General features: G+C 37.4%; 1 protein-coding gene across 1 annotated transcript; it reads left to right on the plus strand.

Moving 5' to 3' along the window:
- The first annotated feature begins 2092 nt into the window (after positions 1–2092).
- Positions 2093–24430, plus strand: LOC133599504 (maternal B9.15 protein). Its single transcript, XM_061952321.1, has 5 exons — positions 2093–2384; positions 18245–18422; positions 21064–21201; positions 21292–21598; positions 23452–24430. The coding sequence occupies exons 2-5, from the start codon at positions 18250–18252 to the stop codon at positions 23623–23625; spliced, it is 792 nt and encodes a 263-aa protein (XP_061808305.1). The 5' UTR covers positions 2093–2384; positions 18245–18249; the 3' UTR covers positions 23626–24430.
- Positions 24431–24908: the final 478 nt, after the last annotated feature.

Consider the following 24908-nt stretch of genomic DNA (forward strand, 5'->3'; position numbering starts at 1 on the left):
TGCACAGGAAGCCAGTGCAGGTGAGCCAGTATAGGCGTAATATCATCAAACTTTCTTGTTCTTGTCAAAAGTCTAGCAGCCACATTTTGTACCAACTGTAATCTTTTAATGCCAGATATAGGGAGACCCGAAAATACTACGTTACAGTAATCGAGACGAGACGTAACGAACCCATAAATAATGGTCTCAGCGTCGGTGGTGGACAAAATGGAACAAATTTTAAACGATATTACGGAGATGAAAAAAGGCTGTTTTATTAACACTCTTGATATGTGACTCAAATGAGAGAGTTGGGTCGAAGATAACACCAAGATTCTTTACCTAGTCGCTTTGTGTAATTGTTTGGTTGTCAAATGTTAAGGTGGTATTATAAAATAGGTGCCAGTGTCGAGCAGGACCGATAATCAGCATTTCTGTTTTCTTAGCGTTAAGTTGCAAAAAGTTAGTGGACAGCCATTGTTTGATTTCATTTGGACACGCCTCCAGGTGACTACAATCTGGCGTGTTGGTCAGCTTTAGGGGCATGTAGAGTTGGGTGTAATCAGCATAACAGTGAAAGCTAACACCATATTTGCGTGTTATGTCACCTAGCGGCAGCTAGATGCTGAAGAGTGCAAGGCCAAGAACCGAACCCTGTGGAACTCCGCACGTTACCTAACATACTCAGAGGTCACCTTGTTATGGGAAACGCACTGCATCCTGTCAGTAAGATAGGACTTAAACCAAGAAAAGGCTAAGTCTGACATACCAATATGTGTTTTGATACGTTCTAATTAGGGATGTCCGATAATGGCTTTTTGCCGATATCCGATATTCCGATATTGTCCAACTCTTTCATTACCAATACTGATATCAACCGATACCGATATCAACCGATATATACAGTCGTGGAATTAACACATTATTATGCCTAATTTGGACAACCAGGTATGGTGAAGATAAGGTACTTTAAAAATAAAATAAAATAAGATAAATAAATTAAAAACATTTTCTTGAATAAAAAAGAAAGTAAAACAATATAAAAAAAAGTTACATAGAAACTAGTAATTAATGAAAATGAGTAAAACTAACTGTTAAAGGTTAGTACTATTAGTGGACCAGCAGCACGCACAATTATGTGTGCTTACGGACTGTATCCCTTGCAGACTGTATTGATATATATTGATATATAATGTAGAAACCAGAATATTAATAACAGAAAGAAACAACCCTTTTGTGTGAATGAGTGTAGTGGGGGATGAAGGTTTTTTAGGTTGGTACACTAATTGTAAGTGTATCTTGTGTTTTTTATGTTGATTTTAATAAATACATTTTAACGCATTTATCGGCCGATAATATCGGCAGGCCGATATTATCGAACATCTCTAGTTCTAATAAAATGTTAGGATCGACGGTATCAGAAGCAGCGCTAAGATCAAGTAGCAGCAAGAAACAGTATTTATTTTGAAACCGTACGGATCCGTACAGAAACCCAAACAATGTGTTCAGCAGCCCTAATGGGCAAAGAAATTGATATTTTTTTTACTCCTTTAGTGACATCAAATAAATCAATTCACAATACTGACAACAACAAGTCTATATATTTTTGTTAAGCCAACTCGTTTGAAAAACTTTTTTTTTTAATTCCTCGATGGGCTCAAGTGCGTCATCTATGCAATGACCGATTGGTTATTTATCTATTTATTTATTTGAATTAGAACAATGCATATTCATCAACATAGAGCAACAATGTAAATATGCCGGAGTTAGCTCAGTAGCTAATTTTCATCCGTCCTAAGGCAGGTTAATACAGTAAACATTCAACAGGTCATGATACAAAATAATACATAAATCGCAAGACATTACACATTTCAAGCATACCATATAATTATACTCCTAATTTTTTTAATGTACCCTTAGTTCATTTTCATAACCTTGTTCTATTTTAAGCTATTCTTTTTTACACAAAACAAAAATTAGTTTTTTACACAAAACAAAACATTAAAACATCAAAGCACGTGACGTCATAAAAGCACAGTCATAAAAGAAATGTTAGAAAGGAAGTGACGTTTTATTCGAGCATGCGTGAAACGATCAGATTTGCTGTGCGTATCCGGTCGTGACAGTCTTGCGGGTTACCTGCTTTGCCCTTATAAGACGCGGCGTGGGCGTGGCTACCAGGGATTTCGTCAGCGCCAGCTCACTACAACTGTCGTGGGCGGAAGTGAGTCACATTGACGGTAATGTTGCGTTTGCTGGCACACAAGGCGAGAAGAAGGAAGCAACATGTGCAGAGCACAATAACTCCAACTCACTTCAACTCATCAGCACAGAGAGTCAACCCACAGCCACGACCTCACACGACGGTGACCGGCTAAGGACGCTTAAAACTATTCTACTCAACGGTAAGTTACAGAGCTTTTGTTAAATATTTTCCGATGTTTATTTTTCATTTGAACTGGCTTACCAACATTTTTATTACATATTTAAGATTATTTTCTATGTTCCTTAAGAAGATGGGAGCAAAGAAGTTGCGCGCACATTCAGATGTTTTATGTTCTTTGATGTGTCTCATAAAGTAGTTTATGATGCTTCATTAACTGGGGGATTTCCCCCTTGGAATGAAAGACAAAAAGTATACGTTTTGTATTTTTCTGGCTTCTCAACGTCCGAGCACCGACACGTGTTGCTGCTTCGTAGTTGTCTTTTATCTTCCTTTGTTTGATACCTGAACAAGTTTGTTGGGTGATTAGTACAGTGGTGTCCGAAGTGCGACCCCCACGATACGATTAAGCAGGAACCAAAACTAGTAACACTAACAAATCGCTTTGTCACAAAGCTGTTTTATATCACTTGTTAGCATGTACATTTTATGATAATGTTTGCACTGACGCAAGTGGACTGTAACATCCTCAAATGAACCTAAAACTACCTAGATTACGCATTTTGCTTAGAGATGTCCGATAATATCGGTCTGCCATAATTATCGGCCGATAAATGCGTTAAAAGGTAATATCGGAAATTATCGGTATCGGTTTTTTATTATCGGTATCGGTTTTTGTTGTTGTTTTTTTAATTTAATTTTATTAAATCAACATAAAAAACACAAGATACACTTACAATTAGTGCACCAACCCAAAAAACCTCCCTCCCCCATTTACACTCATTCACACAAAAGGGTTGTTTCTTTCTGTTATTAATATTCTGGTCCCTACATTATATATCAATATATATCGATACAGTCCGTAAGCACACATGATTGTGCGTGCTGCTGGTCCACTAATAGTACTAACCTTTAACAGTTAATTTTACTCATTTTCATTAATTACTAGTTTCTATGTAACTGTTTTTATATTGTTTTATTTTATTTTTTTAATTCAAGAAAATGTTTTTAATTAAAAAAATTTTAAGTACCTTATCTTCACCATACCTGGTTGTCCAAATTAGGCATAATAATGTGTTAATTCCACGACTGTATATATCGGTTGGTATCGGTTGATATCAGTATCGGTAATTAAAGAGTTGGACAATATCGGAATAGCGGATATCGGCAAAAAGGCGTTATCGGACATCCCTAATTTTGCTGGATGTAAAATACTCCCAAAAATTAATGCAGTTAAACAATATTGTGAGCAATATTTTAATACCAATATAATCACTACTGTAATCATAATGTACTTATACAAATAACACAAGTAACCCTTTTTTTTTTTTATATAAATTTCTCAATATTTTTTTTACCGTTGTAATCAGAAGATCAAAGACTTTTGGTTATCTTAAATAAGTAAAGCAGGGTGATCCAAACTTTTTGACTCAGGGGCCACATATTTGACATGTGACACGTGTTTGCCTTTTTATTTTAACATTTTTGGTGATGTATGTTTTAAAAATTTAAAAATGCAGTGGAACCTCACTCTACAAACTTAATTGGTTCTTGAACATGGTTCACCGACCGAAACGTTCGTAGAGTGAAACAGATTTCCCCATAAGAAAAAATGAACTAGTGTTGTCCCAATACCAATATTTTGGTATATTACCAAAATTATTTTCGATACTTTTCTAAATAAAGGGGACCACAAAAAACGGCATTATTGGCTTTATTTTAACAAAAAATATTACGGTACATTAAACACATGTTTCTTATTGCAAGTTTGGCCTTAAATAAAATAGTGAACATATGTAGCTGAGATAGGCTCCAGCGCCCCCCGCGACCCCAAAGGGAATAAGCGGTAGAAAATGGATGGATGGATGGATGGATGGATGAATGGATGAGACAACTTGTCTTTTATTAGTAAGCAAACATCCACCCATCCATTTTCTACCGTTTGTCCCTTTCGGGGTCACGGGGGGTGCTGGAGCCTATCTCAGGTGCATTCGGTCGGAAGGCAGTGCACACCCTGGACAAGTCGCCACCTCATCACAGGGCCAACACCGATAGACAGACAACATTCACACACTAGGGCCAATTTAGTGTTGCCAATCAACCCATCCCGAAACATTTTAAAACACTTGACACCTGAGGCTTACAAGACGTTGCAGCTAATTTATGGATTTTTCTTCGCTGAAGACCATAATAAAATGTTTCCATAAAACAAGCAAATATACTGAGAAAGTGTTTTATTGTTTGTGCTGTGGCGCCATCTTTTGGAAGAGTTCACTCAGTGCAGGTGATGCAGTGTCCATCGATTTACTGCTTTCAACCAGAAGTAGAGTGCCGTTCAGTTTTTTATTTGTCTTCATTCATAACTCCAAGCAACGTTTGAAGTTTTACAGTGTAACTGAAGCCGTTTATACTTACTAAACCGTCCCATGTGTTATGTCTGTAGGAGTGTTTTTATGCATATTTGTACGTACTATTGTAATGTAATGACTGTAGCGTCGTTAGGATTAGCTAATATGCTAAAACGTTTACCGGTGTCTGTTGGTATTGTTAACTTACAATGGCATTATTTTTGTATTGTTTGTTTCACAAATTTGTCAGTAAACTCACCAAGACGTCACCGTGGACTTATTGAGTCTGTTTAGCTGATTGGAAAGCTTGCTTCTGCAGCTAGTGGGTTTATGACGATAACTTCTGTTCTGTTTGATCAGCCGCGTGGAAACAATTGAGGTATGTAAATAAACATTTACAGAATCTTTCTGTGTAGTTGGCTCATTTAGCGACGTATATATCTGCGGCTTATAGTCCAGTGTCTGTGTGCTCTAGTCCAGAAAATACTGTATATGGAAGTTTTTTTTTATGTTTAATACTTTTTCTTTTTTTTGTAAAGAAAACAACTTTTAGTTTTTGGGGAAAACAAAAAATATACAATATTTCCAAAAATTAGTAGCAATGTGGAATACTTTTAGATAAGGTAATTACAGCCTTTAATAGGTCAATTATTCATGACACTGATTTTGATGCATTTCTATTTTTGGACAATGACCGTTTTTCCAAAAACTCACACTAACTCTTCTTGCTGAAAAATGAACTAATTCATAAACGTAAGTCATGAATGTTTTGTTTTTTTACTTTAAACACTTCAAATCTTTAATCAGCTTCAGACCTATCTATAGATAGTAGATTATGTTTATTTCTTATGTTGTATTCTGTTTTTGGAAAAAAAAACAAAAGTACATACTATTTTTAGCATGGGAAAAACACAACGTATGCAATCATTTCCAAAAATTAATTGCAGAGTGGTATATTTGCGATTAGGTGTCGGCACCCTTGAAATGGTAATAATTCACAACAACACTGATTTTCATGAAGTAACAATTTATCAAAAACCTGGCAAACACGGTAACAAAATACAAACCATCAGCTACATCTGAACACAACAGAACAACACTTTCAAAGTAGGCTATATAATAATACTATGTATTCGACATGGGCCGACGTTCGATAAGTCAATTAACCGAACGCTAAATGAAAATTAAATCTTAAGTTTGCCAGCCTCGATAACAGTCATATGCATGCATTGTTACGGGCTACAAGAGCGCAGAATGATAATTTTTCACAGCAGCTGCAGGCGTTTGTAATACATGCACTTAAACGGTAATAAGAACCGCTGTATAACTCCCAATGGTTAGTATTACCGTAATAATTTAAAATTATCAAAATACCGTGATTGATAACCGCATTTGGATAAAACTATGGACCGACTAGCGTTAGCTTGCTAGCTAACTTAAACGCTACATTGACATATTTCCCTATTAAAAAAAAACACATCAGAATCAGAAATACTTTAATAATCCCTAAGGGAAAATTAAGATTTTCAGCACAATCCCATTTAAGATCATAACTGTCTAAACAACTAAGATTACAGTATTCACATTGAAAGAATAGAAATATAGCTCTCATGAAGCCAGAACAATATTTAATGTGTCCTTGCCAAGAAAGTATATTGTCTATTTATTTTAGAGGTGGGTGGCTTAAAGTACCTGTGGATTTTAGTCATAATAACTTCATTTAGCCATATTATTTGTTTTGGTTGTGTATATTTGAAGGTCCTCCACTCGCCCCTTAAAGAGACAGAACCCATTTTATTGCTTTTGGTTGTGATGTTTAATCAAGTGCAAAAGTATATTTAATATTTATTATTTGTTTGTTTTATATAACTTGGATATTTAAAAGTTTACATTACAATGTTAAAATATACGAGAAATACAAGTTTACTGCATTTGAAAGGGTATACTTGGCATTATTATGTACTTCATCAGTGGTTAATTTGGTTTCAAAATAATGTTGACAATATCGTTTATCGGTAATACTTTTTAAGTCAATATATTGTTATCGGCCTAGGCATACTATAAACTGAATTTATAAACAAAAGTCACAAACAGATTTCATGTGCTGTTTACAAATACCGGTAATTATTGCACGTTTGGTGCACTGTTTCTCCATTCCTTTGGTCCAGAACAAACATTGTTTCCTTGGGAGACACATTGTCTACTTGCCACTGCTCGGGCGTTGAGCGCTCTTGCTACATCCTCCAAAAATAGACGCCGCCTGTAGCACCTGGTGCTGTTCCATGCACGATCCACAGTCGAAGTACATATGCATTGTAGCATAACATGTATATCATGTCCCATGGCCAACCTTTGTGGCCTTAGGCGCAGGAGTAATTAGCACAGAACTGCAAAATAAATATCTAATTGGATGACAAACATCCTTTTTTTGCTTTGATCCAAACATAGTCTACTTTATTTCCAATAATCATACATCAGACAGTAACCGTGATGATAGTAGCAGAAATAATGGTAGTAGTAATGATAGTAGGGATTCTTCCTTCCTCTCCTCTGGTATCTAAGGATTAGCAACTCTCCCAAAACTGACCAAAATGTAAATATACACCATACACTAAAATATAAACATAAAATAGCAAATAATTTACGCATAATTCTGCCTACTTGGTCTAAGTTGTCCACAACCCCTTTGCAAGCATTGTAGTCCATGATTTGACTATAATGAGCTCAAGGAAATTTGGTCAAATGTATCTTGCTTCAAACCTTCCCCTGCATGAACTTTCTCAGCCACATGTCCAAAGAACAGAGTAGAGCTCGACACCCCTGTGGGTGTGATTTAAATAAAATAGAAAAATATTATATCTACGTAAAATAAATAACATGGCTGTGCAAATAATACAAAATGTATTAAACATGTATCAAATAAAAAATACATTTGTAGGCATGCACTGTCACACACGTACGGTTCTGGTCAGCGCCAAGTAAGTGACTTTACGTAATTGTGCAGCTATGATCTTCCTCAATTTGGCATACATTTTTGGCAGCATTTCTCGTGCGAAATATGCCCGGGCTTGGCAACTGGAGAACAGTTTTGATTTTGGCTTACATGGTAAACAACTCAAATGAATGTTTTATCCAGGCGCATAAATTTGTCCAAATGTGGCCAAGTAGACGCTGTGTGGGTTTCCTGGACGTTGTCTACATCGCTAACAGAAAAATCTAAGGAAGAGAATCCCTCTGTCATCTTCCACTTGTTTTTTTAATATATAAATCGCCCGCTTGAACATTCCCTCTTCTCTTCTACGACTCTCTCGTCGTCATTTGGGATGTCTGTTGTGATTTCCCTTCCTAGTTCCATGACCCGCCCTGTCTTGCTTCTGATTGGCCTGTCTCTAATATTTTGCCTTAATCTCAACCAAACGTAACTCATCATTGTAAACAACCAACCAATCATAGATGTTCTTATACGTGCAAGCATGTCTTGGAAGGGCAGGGGTTTAGTAGCCCATGAGAGGGAGTGGGGAGCTGGGGAGAATCAAGTAACACAAAAAATAAGCGGTATTTGGTCATTTTAATGTGAAATAAATTATATCGATATTACGATATTTTCTTAATTCTTATCTTGTTTAAAAATATATTGATATATCTTACAAACTCTATATATCGCCCAGCCCTAATATATACACAGAATGTCTTCAAAACCACATTTACACATCTCTCTGGAACAATAATAACCCACCACGATCATTGTTAATTGCGTGTATTTAATGAAATGCAATCAAAAATGGAAAAATCTGCCAACAAATGACTTAAATCGTTTATCTCGATTTTTTTTTTTTTTTAAAGTGAATATTAAATGATTATCTCCTATTTGGAATAACGATTCCATTTTAAAGTACCAGTACAGTGGAAAAACAAGTTGCCTCCATATTGAAGCTATTTATATAAATCTGATTTATGACACCTAAAGACTTCCAAAGTTTGCGAGTAAATTGATATGATCAAAATAGTACCAATCTCATGGATATTCCTGAGCCACATGATCGCGTGACGTAGAGGTAGGAACCACAGAACCCTTTCAACAATGTAAAACATGTAGACTTTGAGAGCCAACAATGATTACTTTGGGAAAAATTATGATCCATATCCTTATATTTTTTATCTTGAATAAAAGGAGGATGATCTACAAGTTTTAGAAGCTCTGCCAAACAGATCCAGCTGCAGTAAAACACTAAGCATCATGTAGCAGTATTGTGAAGTGCTAAACGAGAAATACAAACACAATAAAATGATAGCTTACTGTACAATGTCTGCTCTTACTTCCTTATCTTCCCGTTTAGATGAACAATTAATCATGATGCACGCTAAGAGTTAACAAGGAAAAAAGTCTCCCTGCAGACACCATCTTCGGTTGTGTGTTTCTCTCCATCTCCGGGTACACATTGAATGTCACAGTTGAACAACTTCCAGATGTATGGTTAAATTCTCCTGATGATTTATAATCTAAAATAACTTTGACTAGACGCGATGATGCGGGAGAGGCAGGAGATTTCTGACGGCTCACAGGAAAGGCAGCAGAGTGCTACTTGCTTAGCTGTCTGTTATCATTGCACCGCTAAGAAATAGTTTGTCTGCGTTAGTGTTTATAATAACATCGCTAATATTTGGGTAATATTCAGGTCACGATATGTGTAAATATATTTGGATGGTCATTTAGAGGGTTTTGTGGGCGAAATAGAGCGCCCCCATTGACTACATTGTTAGCGGACTTTTTGTGTATTCATTTATTTCCGACTTAGAATGCATTAAAAATAACATTGTGTTCATGTCTTTTATAGGGATTGTGAATGATAGACAGCACATCTGTTTAATTTGCACTAATGCAGAAAAATATTTTTAAAAGTGGATTATTGCATATTGTGATCGCATTTTTGGTGAGAAAAATCGTAATTAGGTTTTCTTTTAATCGTGCAGCCGTAGGGCTGAGCAAGCTTGAAAGTGAAGTAGTGGAACAAGTATGTTCCTACAACGCTTATACAAAAGGGGATCCAAAGCATGTAAACAAGGATACAATTCTGCTGACAATGCACAACCCCCCTTTCCTCTTAGACACCATTGTTCCTTGTCCTATGTGCGATCATTTTGAGACACATGTGCTTAAGGTCTATATAAATACACATTGATTGATGTATGGTGTTCTAAGGCCTACTCACTTCTATAAATATGTACTTGATAAAAAAAATATGAAACTGTTTTTTGTTGTTTCTTTCAAGGATACATTGTAATCCCACACTCAATTTATTTCGTCAGCCACATTTTATCCGTTTTCAGTTACATTAACGCAGCTCCAGGGCAAATTCAAGTACAAGGTTGCCTTTATCTGAAAGTTGAGAAGCAAGGGAAATAAGCAAGTTATCTATCAGTGTTACAAGTGACAGGCCAGGTATGTAACAAGATGAACAACCAAGCGCTGGGATAGGCTTATTTTGTTTGCGGGGTGGTGCAAAACAAATTTATGTAACTGGGTAGTGCATCAACAACTTGATGCGCTACCCAGTTTACCTAAAAATAAGTTGCGGGAGACAATTTCATTTATTTTAATTTTTGATTTTTTCCACCCCAACAGAAAACTGAGACCAAACATGTTTCTCTCTTGGTCCATGTCTTGGTCCATTTTATTGCTTCTCAAGCCCAGGCCAACTGTTGAGTCTGAGGGGGTTGCATCACAGGCAACAGCATATCATCAAACAGTGTAAGGCAAACACTGTCCTTTCTGTGAGGCTGCTCTCAAAACAAAATGTGAAGTGAATTAATTTAAGTAATTGGTTAATTAAAGTAAGAGTACTTGCTCATATTAGGCCTGACACACGTAATGGAGAGAAAACAGGAAGGTGTTTAGTGGCGTTTTAAAGGGAAACTGCACTTGTTTTGAAATGTTGTCTATCATTCACAATCCTTGTGTGATAGTAACGCAATTAATAAAGCTTTATTTATACAGCCTTTAATCACAGGCGTACTGACATATTCTCATATAGTCTCTTTTTTGTGCATTCTAAATCAGGAAAAAGAAACCTAGCAAAATGGTCTGTAATGGGATATGATCCAAAAACCTCCAATAATGTTTCATACACATGCTGTAAATATGTATGTAATGTAGTAACAGGCACATTTATAATGACTTGTAATATTTACTGTATTTTGCCCATTCTAAGCATTGCTAGGACTTTTGGGCGCAACATTATTTACATTAACAATCCTTACTAATAATCATAGTGAGAGACGACAGCTATGTCTATGAATGTTATCATTCTTCCAGGTCATTGTAATTTCAGGGCATTCAATCGATCGCAACTGGACTGTTTGGTTCGTCTTAAGAGACGTTTCACCTCTGATCCAAATAGGCTTCATCAGTTCATGCTCATAGTCTTAGATTGGTCAGATCTAGTCTAGCGGCTGGTGCCAAAACCCTAAATATTTATAATCCAAAAACCAGGAGGGTGTTCCTGGGCAAGGATGGTTTCGCCCTATTGTAATGAGAAAAACAACTGCTTTGATGCAAACGAGCAATCCTACTGTCAAAGCCAACGGCAGTCGTTGAAGTGTAATGTCCCCTCGCATTGAGGTATTGTGGCAGAACGTTGGCATTCCATTCAGTAGTAAACTAATGGCATCAATGGCATCCTGGTCACCTTCTGTGACCAGAATGTTTCCAACTCCTGTTAAAGGCTAAATTGCAGAGTCTTTTATGAATGGTTGAAAGGACAGGGACATAGGGATGTGTCACAGACCCCTCAAAAACTGTGTTCACCCCAGCTGGGCATTTGTGAAAAGTGCATCTAGTTCCAGAAATAACAAGAACAGAGTGGATGAGCAGGAAAAGGTGACATATGCAAAAATATTGTCATTTCATATGTATCAGGTTTATCTGAGAGACTCAGAATCATTTTTAACCAACACAACATCCCAGTACACTTGAAACCAGGCAACACGATGAGACAGAGACTAGTGCATCCTAAAGACCTGACACCCGACACCCACAAAAATAGTCTGGTGTATGCTATCCAGTGTAATAATGAATGCACTGATTCACATATTGGTATGAAAGAGTGAGGGAAGCCATCTATGTCAAGGTTGAAAAACCATCCCTGACCAGAGGAGGTGGTCTGGCCTGAACGGAGGAGGTAATCTGGCACACCACCTGTCTCCCACATACAACACTGTCTTTTCAACCATTCCTAAAAGATATAAGGTTATCCAGGGTAAATCACACCTAACCTTATCCGTGTCCACACACAACAATGCCACCGTTTAAGACCCCCGTCCCCCTCCGTCCGCCGGCGCAACGCGACAGAGTACACATGCGCGTACAGTGTTGCTTTCAGTGCAAGTTCTTAAATTTAACTTATCTGAACAATATCCAGTGTTGTGGTATTGCAATTAACTGGAATCCAGTGTGCTGTGGGGCCCTATTGTAGTGAATCACACCTGAGACATCATAAATTAATCAAATCTTTATTAGACACGTAACAATGTGATGAAAAAGCACAATACACAAAAAAATCTGAATACTCGATGAGAACCAATATGGATACAGAGCTAATGTTTCAACTTCGGTGGCTTTATTTGAAATTACAGAAGAAATTACCAATGCAATAGATAGTAAAAAATGTGCAGCAGCAGTGTTTATGGATTTAACAAAAGCATTTGACACAATTAATCACAATATTTTAATCAAAAAACTAGAACGATATGGCATCAGAGAGTTGGTCTTAAACTGGATAAGAAGTTATTTATCGAACAGGAAACAATACGTGAAGCTAGGCAAACACACACATCTACAACGCTAAATATATCCTGTGGTGTACCTCAGGGATCAATACTAGCACCAAAATTATTCAATCTCTATATAAATGACATTTGTAAAGTTACAAAAGATTTACAAGTTAGTATTATTTGCGGATGATACAACAGCGTTTTGTTCAGGAGAGGACACACAGAAGCTAATACAAATAATAACAGAACAAATGAACAAATTAAAAAGATGGTTTGACAAAAACAGACTATCTTTGAATCTCAGTAAAACTAAAATAATGCTATTTGGTAACCGTAGAAGAGAAAGTCAAACACAAATAGAAATTGAAAGAGTGAATGAAACCAAATTTCTAGGTATGATTGATGATAAATTGAACTGGAAATCTCATGTAAAAAATATACAACATAAAGTAGCAAGAAACATGTCAATAATGAATGAAGCAAAACATGTTCTAGACCAAAAATCACTTCATATTCTCTACTGCTCGCTAGTGTTACCATATCTGAGTTATTGTGTAGAAATATGGGGAAATAACTACAAAAGTCCACTTCATTCACTAACGGTGTTACAAAAAAGATGAGTTAGAATAATACATAATGTTGGATATAGAGAACATACAAATCATTTATTTATTGAATCAAAAATACTGAAATTCCACGACATAGTGAGTTTGCAAACAGCTAAAATTATACACAAAGCAAACTATAACCGGTTACCCAAGAATATACAACAATTCTTCTCAAAAAATTAGGAGAAATATAATCTTAAGAGAAAATTTCAATTTAAAACATTTGTATGCACATACAACACTTAAGTTAAAGTACCGTTACCAATGATTGTCACACACACACTAGGTGTGGCGAAATTATTCTCTGCATTTGACCCATCACCCTTGACCACCCCCTGGGAGGTGAGGGGAGCAGTGAGCAGCAGCGGTGCCCGCGCCGGTAATCATTTTTGGTGATTTAACCCCCAATTCCAAGACCTTCAGTATATCTGTATTAAATTATGGAATGGAATAAGCAAAGAAATCAAACAATGTACTAATATGATCCACTTCAAGAAACTCTTCAAACTTAAGTGTTTACAAAGAAGAAGAACCATGATAAACATTCTGAATTTATTTCATCCATCCATTCATTTTCAAAATAATCTTACTCATCTCACCATATGAAATATAACTTACTTCACCGAGTATTGTTTATTATTTATTTATTTTTATTGTGATTACTTATGGAGTATATTATGAATAAATTGAGAACAGGAAGTGAACAAAAGTTTTAGCAACTGTTATGTAAAAGAAAAGGGGTAGGATTAAATAAGCTCTGCTTCTACCTACTCCTTTTCGAACATGTTGAAAAGAGGAACTGGAAATTGTGATGTATCATGTTGTATGCTTGCATTTTCGAAATAAACTCAAACTCAACTCAAACCTAATTACAATGCATGCTTTCATCATAATTTGTTTATGAATGCAGGAGAGCAGAAGCATATAGCGTCAAAAATAAAATGTGTCCTTCAGGTGTACACATTACGATGTGGAACATGTTAAATCGCACAGTATTGTTTTCACGGTGAGAAATTCAACTTTCTCATCTTACAAGGAAAAACATCTGATTGGCTTTCCTTTGCACCTATCCGCCAACCCCTCTTTCATATGTGCGCTGTTAGACTTCAAAACTTGTCCAACCCATCTACAAGACACAAATATGATTGAATTTCGTTCGTCAACATTTTTCGTCAATGAAAATGTCAGTTAATTTTGTTATCGTTTTTGTCAACGTGCATTTTGTTTTAATTAGTTAACGCATTATTTTCATCAGGGGAAAATAGGTTGTTGACAATAACTAAGACAAACGCTATCAAAGAAATTTAACACTAGTGCTAAAAAAGAAATACAAACTACGAATGATGTTTATATTTCAGCACAAGACTTGTGTTCCCTGTTTTATATGATGAATTCATCCTAATTCTCACTCCTCGGGTGAAAAAGCACTGGGGTTAATAAACACCAACTTCTCGGTTTATGGCCACGACTGTACAAGTGCAAGTCATGATTTATAATCCACCACAAACTTTTCCCATCTCTGGGACATTGCAGCAGCTCAGTGTGTAAAGAGCTACCTCAGTAATCAAAGCGCCTTGTTATTAAAAATCGTTGCTCGGTGTTAGTTCTTATTATTATTATTATTATTATTATTATATGTTGCTCATTCTTGGTCAATATACAGGTCACGGCAAGTGAATAGAGTATTGTCGGAGATTTTGAATGTTTTTTTAGAGGTTTTACAGCGTGTTTTGGGGATTTAGAATACACAAAAAGAGAGACTTAATGTGTTCTTGTCTCACATAGGGATTGTGAATAGGCTTTTTTTAAGTGCAAATCCCCTTTGAGGAAAGAATGTCTCTTATGTTTCTTGTATTCATGTTGCCGTTTAAGCTACCTAGCGAGCTAGCACTAGACCAAGGTTAACATTTAATATTGACATATATCAAGCTAACGCAATAATTGATTCCATGTTCACAAGGCTAATTAGTTGCCATTTATCCAAAGTGACCATCTCCACCTCTTTAAACATGGTGGTATGGGGCTAAACTCTTCACATATAAGTGCTGTATGCTTAAAATGTGTTTGGTCCGTGGCGTATTAGCACAATTTCACTTTGTTTGGGCAGCCATGCGCTACACAGTCTGTGACTTTACTAAAGTGTGGTTGTCATTCGCAGTTTTACGTCGGGAGTTTGCCTGCAGTTTATCCTTACATCCCTCGTGTAGTGCAATTATGTTCAACAACCAAAGCTAGCAATGGTTATACTGGTGAAAATAAGTAGAGCATATTAGCAGCCAAGATATGCCTATAGGCTACATGAATGAGGAATTATTTTATCATGTAATTTGGCTGTCTCCATACGTTTCACATTGCCATGATGACAGCCGTGCTAATGTTGGCGCCCATTTCTTCAACATATCAGCATATTGAGAACAAAATAGGCACTGAAACTACCCATATCTGTATACGTTTTATTTGTCGAAACTATATTTTGCCCTGTCAGTTGGATGACACGTCGACATACAGGCTAACGGGCATATATTTCCCCTGTATGTCGATGTGTCATTGACCGGGCTAGCATGCTATAATATAAGCATTACACTAGGAACTAAGCACATCACACTAAGCATTTGTTGCACGAACATACTAGCTTTGTTAGACAAGATCATAGACTGTATTGAACAATATAGTTTACATACAAAATGTCCATTGCCATTTATTACAAGTAATAAGAAAACGTAAATGTAAAAACGTACCTATCAAGGCGGAATTTTACAAGTTTGGCGTCAGATGAAAAAATCTTCTCGCCTTCAATCGTCTCCATCTTTCAAAGGCATCCCTGATACAAATCCTCGTTTTGCTCCTGGCATTGTCATGAATAAGTTGAGAATCGTAACAGCACTTCTTAGATTTACTAAGGTCTGATATGTTTAGTAACTTAGCAGTTGCTCAACAAAGAGGGCAGTGCGTAACTGGCAACCTGGATGTGACAAATTGACAGGGGTCGTAGTTGGTCAAACGGTTGATGGCGGGTAACATGAAAACAGTAACAAGATTTTGGGGCTGTAAATCTATGGAATGAGCATATCCTGGCTGAACTACCGTTATCAATTATAAAGGTATTCGAAAAGAACATGATTTATTCATGCCTTTTGACATATCAGGGCCATTTAATGGTGACTTGACATGGAATTATTGCATATGGCTCCTTTAAACATTAATTTGTGTATGTAGTTGATATTTGATGAATGAAGTTTGAAGTGAGCCAGACCCTTTTAATGTCAGTCAGTTGTATTTCTGCTTCTATGGTTTTTAACAGACCTTTTGAGTTACAATGTCGCAAGATTTGCTGACGCCCCCACATGTGATAACTACCAGGTCTTTTAGACCTTCGAGGTGTATTTTGGTTCAGTTTTGTGAAGATTCTACTGTATATTTTGTCTTTACATGCACACTCAATTAAGTTAAAGTTAAAGTACCAATGATTGTCACACACACTAGGTGTGGGGAAATTTGTCCTCTACATTTGACCCCATCCCCTGGGAGGTGAGGGGAGCAGTGGGCAGCAGCGGTGCTGCGCCCGGGAATCATTTTTGGGGATTTAACCCCCAATTCCAACCCTTGATGCTGAGTGCCAAGCAGGGAGGTAATGGGTCCCATTTTTATAGTCTTTGGTATGACTCGGCCGGGGTTTGAACTCACAACTAGAAATGTCCGATACCAGCCTGCCGATATTATCGTCCGATAAATGCTTTAGAATGTAATATCGGAAATTATCGGTATCAGGTTTTTTTTATTATCAGTATCATTTTTTTTTTTTTTTTAATTACATCAACATAAACACAAGATACACTTACAATTAGTACACTAACCCAAAAAACCTCCCTCCCCCATTCACACTCATTCACTACATTATATATCAATATAGATGAATACAGTCTGCAAGGGATACAGTCCGTAAGCACACTTGATTGTGCGTGCTGCTGGTCCACTAATAGTACGAACCTTTAACAGTTAAATTTACTCATTTTCATTAATTACTAGTTTCTATGTAACTGTTTTTATATTGTTTTACTTTCTTTTTTTATTCAAGAAAATGTTTTTAATTTATCTTATTTTATTTTTATTTTTTAAAAAGGACCTTATCTTCACCATACCTGGTTGTCCAAATTAGGCATAATGTGTTAATTCCACGACTGTATATATTGGTATCGGGTGATATCGGTATCGGTTGATATCGGTATCGGTAATTAAGGGTTTGGTCAATATCGGATATCGGCAAAAAGCCATTATCGGACATCCCTACTCACAACCTACCGATCTCAGGGCGGACACTCTAACCACTAGGCCACTGAGTAGGTTATTATGAGTGGCATGCTGCAAAGGCCTAATAACCAAAAGACCAAGGTGTCACATTCCGGCAGGCGCTTCAGGATTAGTGTTTCTCAGACCGTTTGGCGTTGCCGTAGGAGTCGCCTTGGCCTTTCTCGTCAACGTGCTCCTCTCCCCCGGTCGAGCTGACACTGGCGCCTGCCTCAAACAGACACACTATCAGAAGATAAACAACTTGCTCAGTGTACAGGTCATAATAGTTGTGTGGGGGTGGGGAAGGTTGCATCCTTGTTTGTTTTCATTCAAGCGTTCTTTGGCCCAGGCTAAGTTGCATCTGTCCTGTTTCACATTGGACATACAATCTAATGTAGATGAAGTGGAGTGTTTATTGTAGTTATAATTTGCAAGGGTGTAGATCTGTTTGGTAATAATTATTGGTCCGACAATCAAAACTGAGCATCTTTATGAAAGCAGTTACTTTATTAGATCTCATGAGATTGTGTGGTTGTACTTAATGAAATGTCTTGAGGACATATTTAGCTCAAAACTTAAGGAATGCATGACAGAAATTCATCCAAGGCTCATGGGCAACTGTGCAGGGACATTTGTTGTCTCCTATAATAGTTCATGCTCCTCCACACTACTGTGAAGCTTTTATGTCATCATGGAAAATAATTTCGGACATGCATCCGTCAGTAAACAACACATAACATTACCCACACACAAAAAACAGTTAAGTTGTTAAGTGCAGTCTGTCAGTTAACACATAACATTTCACTCTCATAAAACAGTTAAGTTGTTGACAAGTGCAAGTGTCAGTGATTTCTCATCTGTCTTCACAGGCACCATGAAGAGAGAGGTGAAGGCCGGAGTCAACTTCTTCAAACGTCTGGCTGTAGCAAGTGGCAAGCTTGATGACGCAAAAGCACAGTTGTTTGCGGAGAAGCTCCAGAAACTATTGTTGGACAAGTTTGAGGACCACTGGTACCCAGACAGCCCGAGCAAAGGACAGGCATTCAGGTTAGTAGACTTTGCATGTTAAAAAAATGTCTAGTAGAATTTAAGGCCGGACGATACAGCTAAAAACTGTGTCACGGTATAAGGCAGATCTATTCAACTGGCAGCCCACGGGCCACGTTCGGCCCGCCAAAGCTTTTCATTCGGCCCGCCAAAGCTTTTCATTCGGCCTGCTGAACATCACTCAAGGAGGCTTAATGAAACCATTAAAACTAGGGTTGATCATGTATGCAGTACTCCCGCCACCCCGCAAGGGGGCAACAGCAAGGCATGTGTGTCACAGTGAAGCAGCATTGGGGTGAGTAAAATAAGACTACTCATTGAACCCTGGAAAAAAAATCTAAATAAATTGCAAAAATCAGACTTTTAACTATGACTGGACAACAAAGTATGAATGTTCTGCCCCAAGCAAGTGCCAAGCAAGTGCTCAAGTCATTGTTTCCTGGCGGAAGTTTTTAAACGACAAATTGATCCAGACAAGCAGCAACAATGGTAGAAATCCCAGCATGTAAGATTCATCACGATCCTTGGTCAGACATTTGTAAGTAGATATAATTTGTTCATAAAGATATTTAGTTTGTTTTGTATTGAGATTGCTGACTTTGTTTTGTATTTGTGATCGTGTTGATATTTGAGAGTAATGCTCTTTTAATACATGTAGCGCTAAATTTGACTAGTCGTTGGTGACAACATTAATGGTGATAAGTGATTATTTATGTAAAATTCACTATGGACTTTATACTTTTGTTATATTTATTTAATCTTTGTTTTCAGTCTTACAAACCTAACTGAAGGAAGAAGTGTAAAAAAAAAAACTAAGGAAGAAAAATCATTCAAAAGGAAGATCAGTCCTCAAGAAAAACTGGAGCTTCTTTTTCTTCATGCTTTTAAGTATCTGCACACGCTGCAAACGAGTAGCGAGGGCAGAATAAGGAAGTTATTGACGGTGCAGTGTGAAAGCCGATGTGTTTACTTTATAACTAAGTAAACGCTGTCTCAAAATAATACAAACTGCGGGGGCTCTTTCTGACGAAACATCCACATTTCGATGTCCGGTCCCAGAGCTTGTGAGCTCTTGAAACTGCGGCCCTCCTCATTATGTATTTTAATAGCCCTGATACAAGGGTTTTATATTCATCCATCCATCCATTTTCTACCGCTTGTCCTGTTCGGCACAATATAAATGATCATTTTTTTCCATGACCTATCTAAAATTAGAACCGGGATAAAATATATTTAATGTCAATGTTTTTTTTTCAAATTTAACCTTCCTCTGATTATAATCCCTCAGTTATCAAGGCAGAAACAAAAGGTCAACACAACCATGGAAAATAATCAATGTAAACTAAATTCTAAAATCACATTTGCCACTTAACAATAACGGGGGTCATACAAGTTTGTGGTATTACCGGTCTTGGTGGGGACAAACACCTTGCATAATTCAGGGTTTCTCCGAGACTGCAAAGATACCTGTGGTGGTGGGGGCGTGGCTCGGGGTGTGGTCAATATGACCCCACCTGCGATAATGCATAGTGTTTTACGCTTAACTTTTTCACTTTTAGCACCAATGCTACTAAATGAAAACAATTTGTAGTACAGAAAATTTGTTGTAGTACAAAAAATTTAGTAGCACCATGAAATACATGTAAACACAATGCCATCATAAGGCCTCCTGCAACACTCATTTTAAACAGAACATCCCTAAACTGTGCTAGCACTGTTGCTAACACGAGTGTAGGGCTGGGCGATTTGGACCTAAACTCATATCCTGATATAATTTGGCCCATAAACTAACCCATGAATTTAAATACCCTTTGACAGAACTGAATATCTCCACCATGCCTTGTTTTTAAATTTTCTGGACTGATGGGGATCCCACATACACAAAAGCTAGTACCAACAAGTAAGAAAAGTAGGTTTTGCATAAGATCCCAACTTAAGAGGTGTTTTGAGATAAGGAAAAATCCTTAAAAATAATTCAAGAAAAGTCAAATATAATCTCCAATTTTCTTTAAAAAAAACATTTAGCTATGCTGAATTCTTCAACTAACTAAAACACAAAAGAACAAAATGTGAAATAAAGTGCACTGGTTTAAGAGGACATGTTTAAACGTCAGCAGCAACTTGAAAATAATTGACCTTTTAACAATTGTGTTTTTAATAGATAAACATTATAGGATATACACACGCCACCTTTCTGGCAACCATTCGCTGTTAATGTAAAGGGGCTCAAAATAAATTAATGTAAAAAAATAATTTGAAATAAATCTGAATACATTGCGTGACTATATGGTGTGGCTCGGTTGATAGAGTGGCCGTGCCAGCAACCTGAGGGTTCCTGGTTCGATCCCCGGCTGGTCATGTCTGTTGTCTTTGGGCAAGACACTTCACCCTTGCTCCTGATTGGTCGTGGTTAGGGCCTTGCATGGCAGCTCCCGTCATCAGTGGGTAAATGTGTGTGTGAATGTGGAAATAGTGTCAATGCGGTTTAAGTACCTTGATGGTAGAAAAGCGCTATACAAGTATAACACATGCCTATGAGTTAACTTATTTTTGACCGCTTTAAAAATAACATAATTCTACAAACAGGAATTGCATACATCAGTAATGCGATCTAAAGCGTCAATGTTTCTTTGTGTTTCAGATGTATCCGTATAAATAAATGGATGCCCTATGATGAGGCGCTCCTCAAGGCATGTGAGGAGTGTGAGCTCACAACCAGTGATCTAAGTCTTCCTCCGCAGGTCACCGTGTGGATCGACCCACTGAATGTGTGCGCGAGGTGAGTCACTGTCTAAGATGCAATATGACACCTGAATGAAAGCTGGTGAGAATGTGAGTGTGTAAAATAACCCGCCCCCTTCCTCCACAGATCTGGAGAAAATAGCCATCCGTTCACAGTAGCCTGTTTCAGCGATAAAGAAGAAGACACAAAGAAAGCAAAGGCCGTGTTGAACCTTGACACTTCAGATTATCACTCTGCTACGTCATCTGACTGCGGCTCTGCAGCATCCAGCGACACCGAGGAGGAGACAAAGGGTGGGAAAAAGCAAGAAGAGTCAGAAAAAGAGAAGACTGTCAAGAAGGCGTTGGCGATGGGCGAAGTTATACCGCCTCTGGCCAGGACTCGGAAAGGCCGCAAAGACGCAGCGAATAGATTCCGATACGGCAAAAACATGGTAGGTTATATTGCTTGTATCTTACACACAACCAAAAAGGGTCTGTTTCATTGGTCATTGGAATTGCTAGAATGAGTATAACCTTGTAAGGACAACACAAAAATGACTTAATGTTCTTTTCTTTTTCTCAAGTTGTTGCAACTCCTCTGAAAACATGCCTCTTTAGTGTATGAGAAGCCCCATGAGATAATCTACAAGATGTATTGTGGGATACATTGATGTATTGATTTTTGTTTTTCAATGTGGGGATTCATAGACCTTTTATTTTGATTGTTGGAAAGGATTTATAGTTCTGGTACATGTTTGAGTTGTATGCAAATTGTGAGTCTTACAAATTGTGAGTCTTACGACTTCCGCTATTGATTAATTTAGTAATATCATTTAGTTTGTTCGAGTGATCAGATAAAATGCATTTTATGGCCATTTAATGCGTAAACAGGGAAAAGAGTTGACACAAATGTTTTTCCTTGCTCTTAACTTCATTCTTTTTTTTTCCTAATAAATGCACATCATCATAGAAATTGCATTTTTAACATATGTGCATTAATAAGAAAATAAAACCTCTCCCCTGCTCACCTCCACACAGATCACAGCAACTACACTCCACAGTTTTTAATCACGGTTTTTCAATAATTGTAGTTTAAAACGGTAGTAAAAACTAGGGATGTCCGATATCGGACTGCCGATATTATCGGCCGATAAATGCTTTAAAATGTGATATTGGAAAGTATCTGTTTCAAAAAGTTAAATTTATGACTTTTTAAAACGCCGCTGTACGGAGTGGTACACGGACGTAGAGAGAAGTACAGAGTGACAATAAACCTTAAAGGCACTGCCTTTGCGTGCCGGCCCAATCACATAATATCCACGGCATTTCACACACAAGTGAATGCAATCATACTTGATCAACAGCCATACAGGTCACACTGAGGGCGGCCGTATAAACAACTTTAACACTGTTACAAATATGCGCCACACTGTGAACCCACACCAAACAAGAATGACAAACACATTTCGGGAGAACATACGCACCGTAACACAACATAAACACAACAGAAAAATACCCAGAACCTCTTGCAGCAATAACTCTTTGGGACGCTACAATATACACCCCCCCAACCCCGCCCACCTCAACCTCCTCATGCTATCTCAGGGAAAGCATGTCCCAAATTCCAAGTTGCTGTTTTGAGGCATGTTAAAAAAAAAAGCACTTTGTGACTTCAATAATAAATATGGCAGTGCCATGTTGGCATTTTTTTTTTCCATAATTTGAGTTGATTTATTTTGGAAAAGCTTGTTACACTGTTTAATGCATCCAGCGGGGCATCACAACAAAATTAGGCATAATAATGTGTTAATTCCACGACTGTATCGGTATCGGTAATTAAGAGTTGGACAATATCGGAATATCGGATATCGGCAGAAAAGCCATTATGGGATATCTCTAGTAATAACCATTGGAGTTTTACCGCAGTTATCATTATCGTTTATTGTTTAAATCCCTAACACCAAGTGGGATACGTTGTGGTTGTCAACCACATGCATACTACTTTGATGAAATTATTTTTCAGTGTCACATAAGTGACAAGTTGTTATTTGACAAGTTGTCAATATTATTTAATTACTATACAGACAATAGGCCCCAGCCAACATTAGCCTGCCTGACTGAAAGGTAATTACACAGCGTTGTGAAGAAATGCAGCAAGCTGAGAATCCTCCCAGCATTCTCTTGGCACACGCCTGAGAGCTTATATTGAGTATGTAGGCAATGTGTACTGTATAGTAAATATTTGTTACAGGGGAAAGATAATTCTTCAACTGTATTAATGTCTTGGACTCTTTCCAATTTTCAGGTTCCAGCAAACCCTCAGTATTTCTTCCATCCGGCACCAATGTGGCCCCACCAGTACCAGTACATGCCCCCAGTTTGCACATCCAGAGCGCCGCCACAGCCTCAAGTCTTTGGCTTCTACGTCTTACCGCAACCTCCTCCACATTTCATCCTTCCTCTGGCCGCTCTTCATTAATGGCCTAACCCCACCCCCTGGTGTAGCTAACTCTGTCCAGGAGAAGAACTTTCATTTAGTTATCCCTTGCACATTCTCGATTGCCTTTTTGCATTTTTTTTCTTCTGATGAAATGTTCTCAGCACAGGTACTGCTGAAATTGCCAAATCTGCACTGCTAATGATCACACATTAAGAGGCTTCAATTACTGGGTGCTTGTTCAAGCTCAGGAAATGTCTGCAATATATTTGATGCCAAAATATCCCCCCCCCCCACAAAGGCTGCAGAGTAGTGGTTCACTGTGCACAAATTTCATCAAAATGTGATTCAGGGTTTTAATCTCTTGTCGTTACACTATCTGTATAGTAGAATACATTTTATAGCTATAACCTGTAAATAACAAAACTGCACAACAGACTGATCTTAATGGTTTATTTTTGCTGTTTTCTTGTTAAATTGTATTTGGCCACAGGTGAAGTGTGAGAACGCATTACAGATTGTATAGTTTTTCATTGACCAAAGCTGCTTTATACTGTATTGCTAATTTAACTTTGATAATATGCAGGTTTTATTATTCTGCCAGCGTAATGTGTATCACTATTGTTATTTTTACTGTAAATTATTACCCTAGCTAGCAATTCAATTATTCCTGCCTTTTAGTCTTTATTATAAAAAGGGGGCTACTGAATTCCATGTACTGTTATTTAATTTTTGTATATATTGTATTTACTGTCTATACAGGAAAGTATTTGCTTTGTTTCAGTTGAATCTTTTATTGTTCTATTTGGCGGTTTCCATCTTCAAATATTAAATCAATTCTCAACAAGTTGCCGACTTTTTCCATAGTTATTCGAGCTTGACCTCCACTCACCAGCCACAACGTGATGTACTTCTGCAACACAGAATGGGATCAAATACTGTCCAAGAGCTAACCTGCAAACCCTTTATTCCAAATGTGGTTTCCTCCCTCTAGAGGTCGCTAGCTGCTGTTGGATCACCCAACAAAAAGGTGGGAATTATGGGTCTTTGAACAGAGCCGGATCTTGAGGAGCCGTTCAACAGAATGGCTCGGTTTTTTTGTTTTGTTTTTTTTGATTAAGGAAGCACTCACTTTGGTAGCAGTTAAAACATTTTAAATTTACACCAAGTTCACTCTTAGGAATTCCCCTGAAATATTTACTGTAATTTTAAACACTCCATAGGGTGGTGCTATATCACCATGTCTTGACCGTGACGGCACTCTGTTTTTATTTCTAACAGAGTTACCAACACAGAAAAAGTAGTAAAAAGTGCAAACAACACGA

This window comes from Nerophis lumbriciformis, linkage group LG04, assembly GCF_033978685.3.
Source record: "Nerophis lumbriciformis linkage group LG04, RoL_Nlum_v2.1, whole genome shotgun sequence".
NCBI classification, from domain to species: Eukaryota; Metazoa; Chordata; class Actinopteri; order Syngnathiformes; family Syngnathidae; genus Nerophis; species Nerophis lumbriciformis.

Bases quoted from the DNA above. Each gene is read 5' to 3' on its own strand.
- LOC133599504 (XM_061952321.1), top strand. From the start codon at position 18,250: ATGAAGAGAGAGGTGAAGGCCGGAGTCAACTTCTTCAAACGTCTGGCT. The intron at 21,202-21,291 runs GTGAGTCACTGT...CTTCCTCCACAG, and splicing joins CCACTGAATGTGTGCGCGAG to ATCTGGAGAAAATAGCCATC. The intron at 21,599-23,451 runs GTAGGTTATATT...TCCAATTTTCAG, and splicing joins TCCGATACGGCAAAAACATG to GTTCCAGCAAACCCTCAGTA.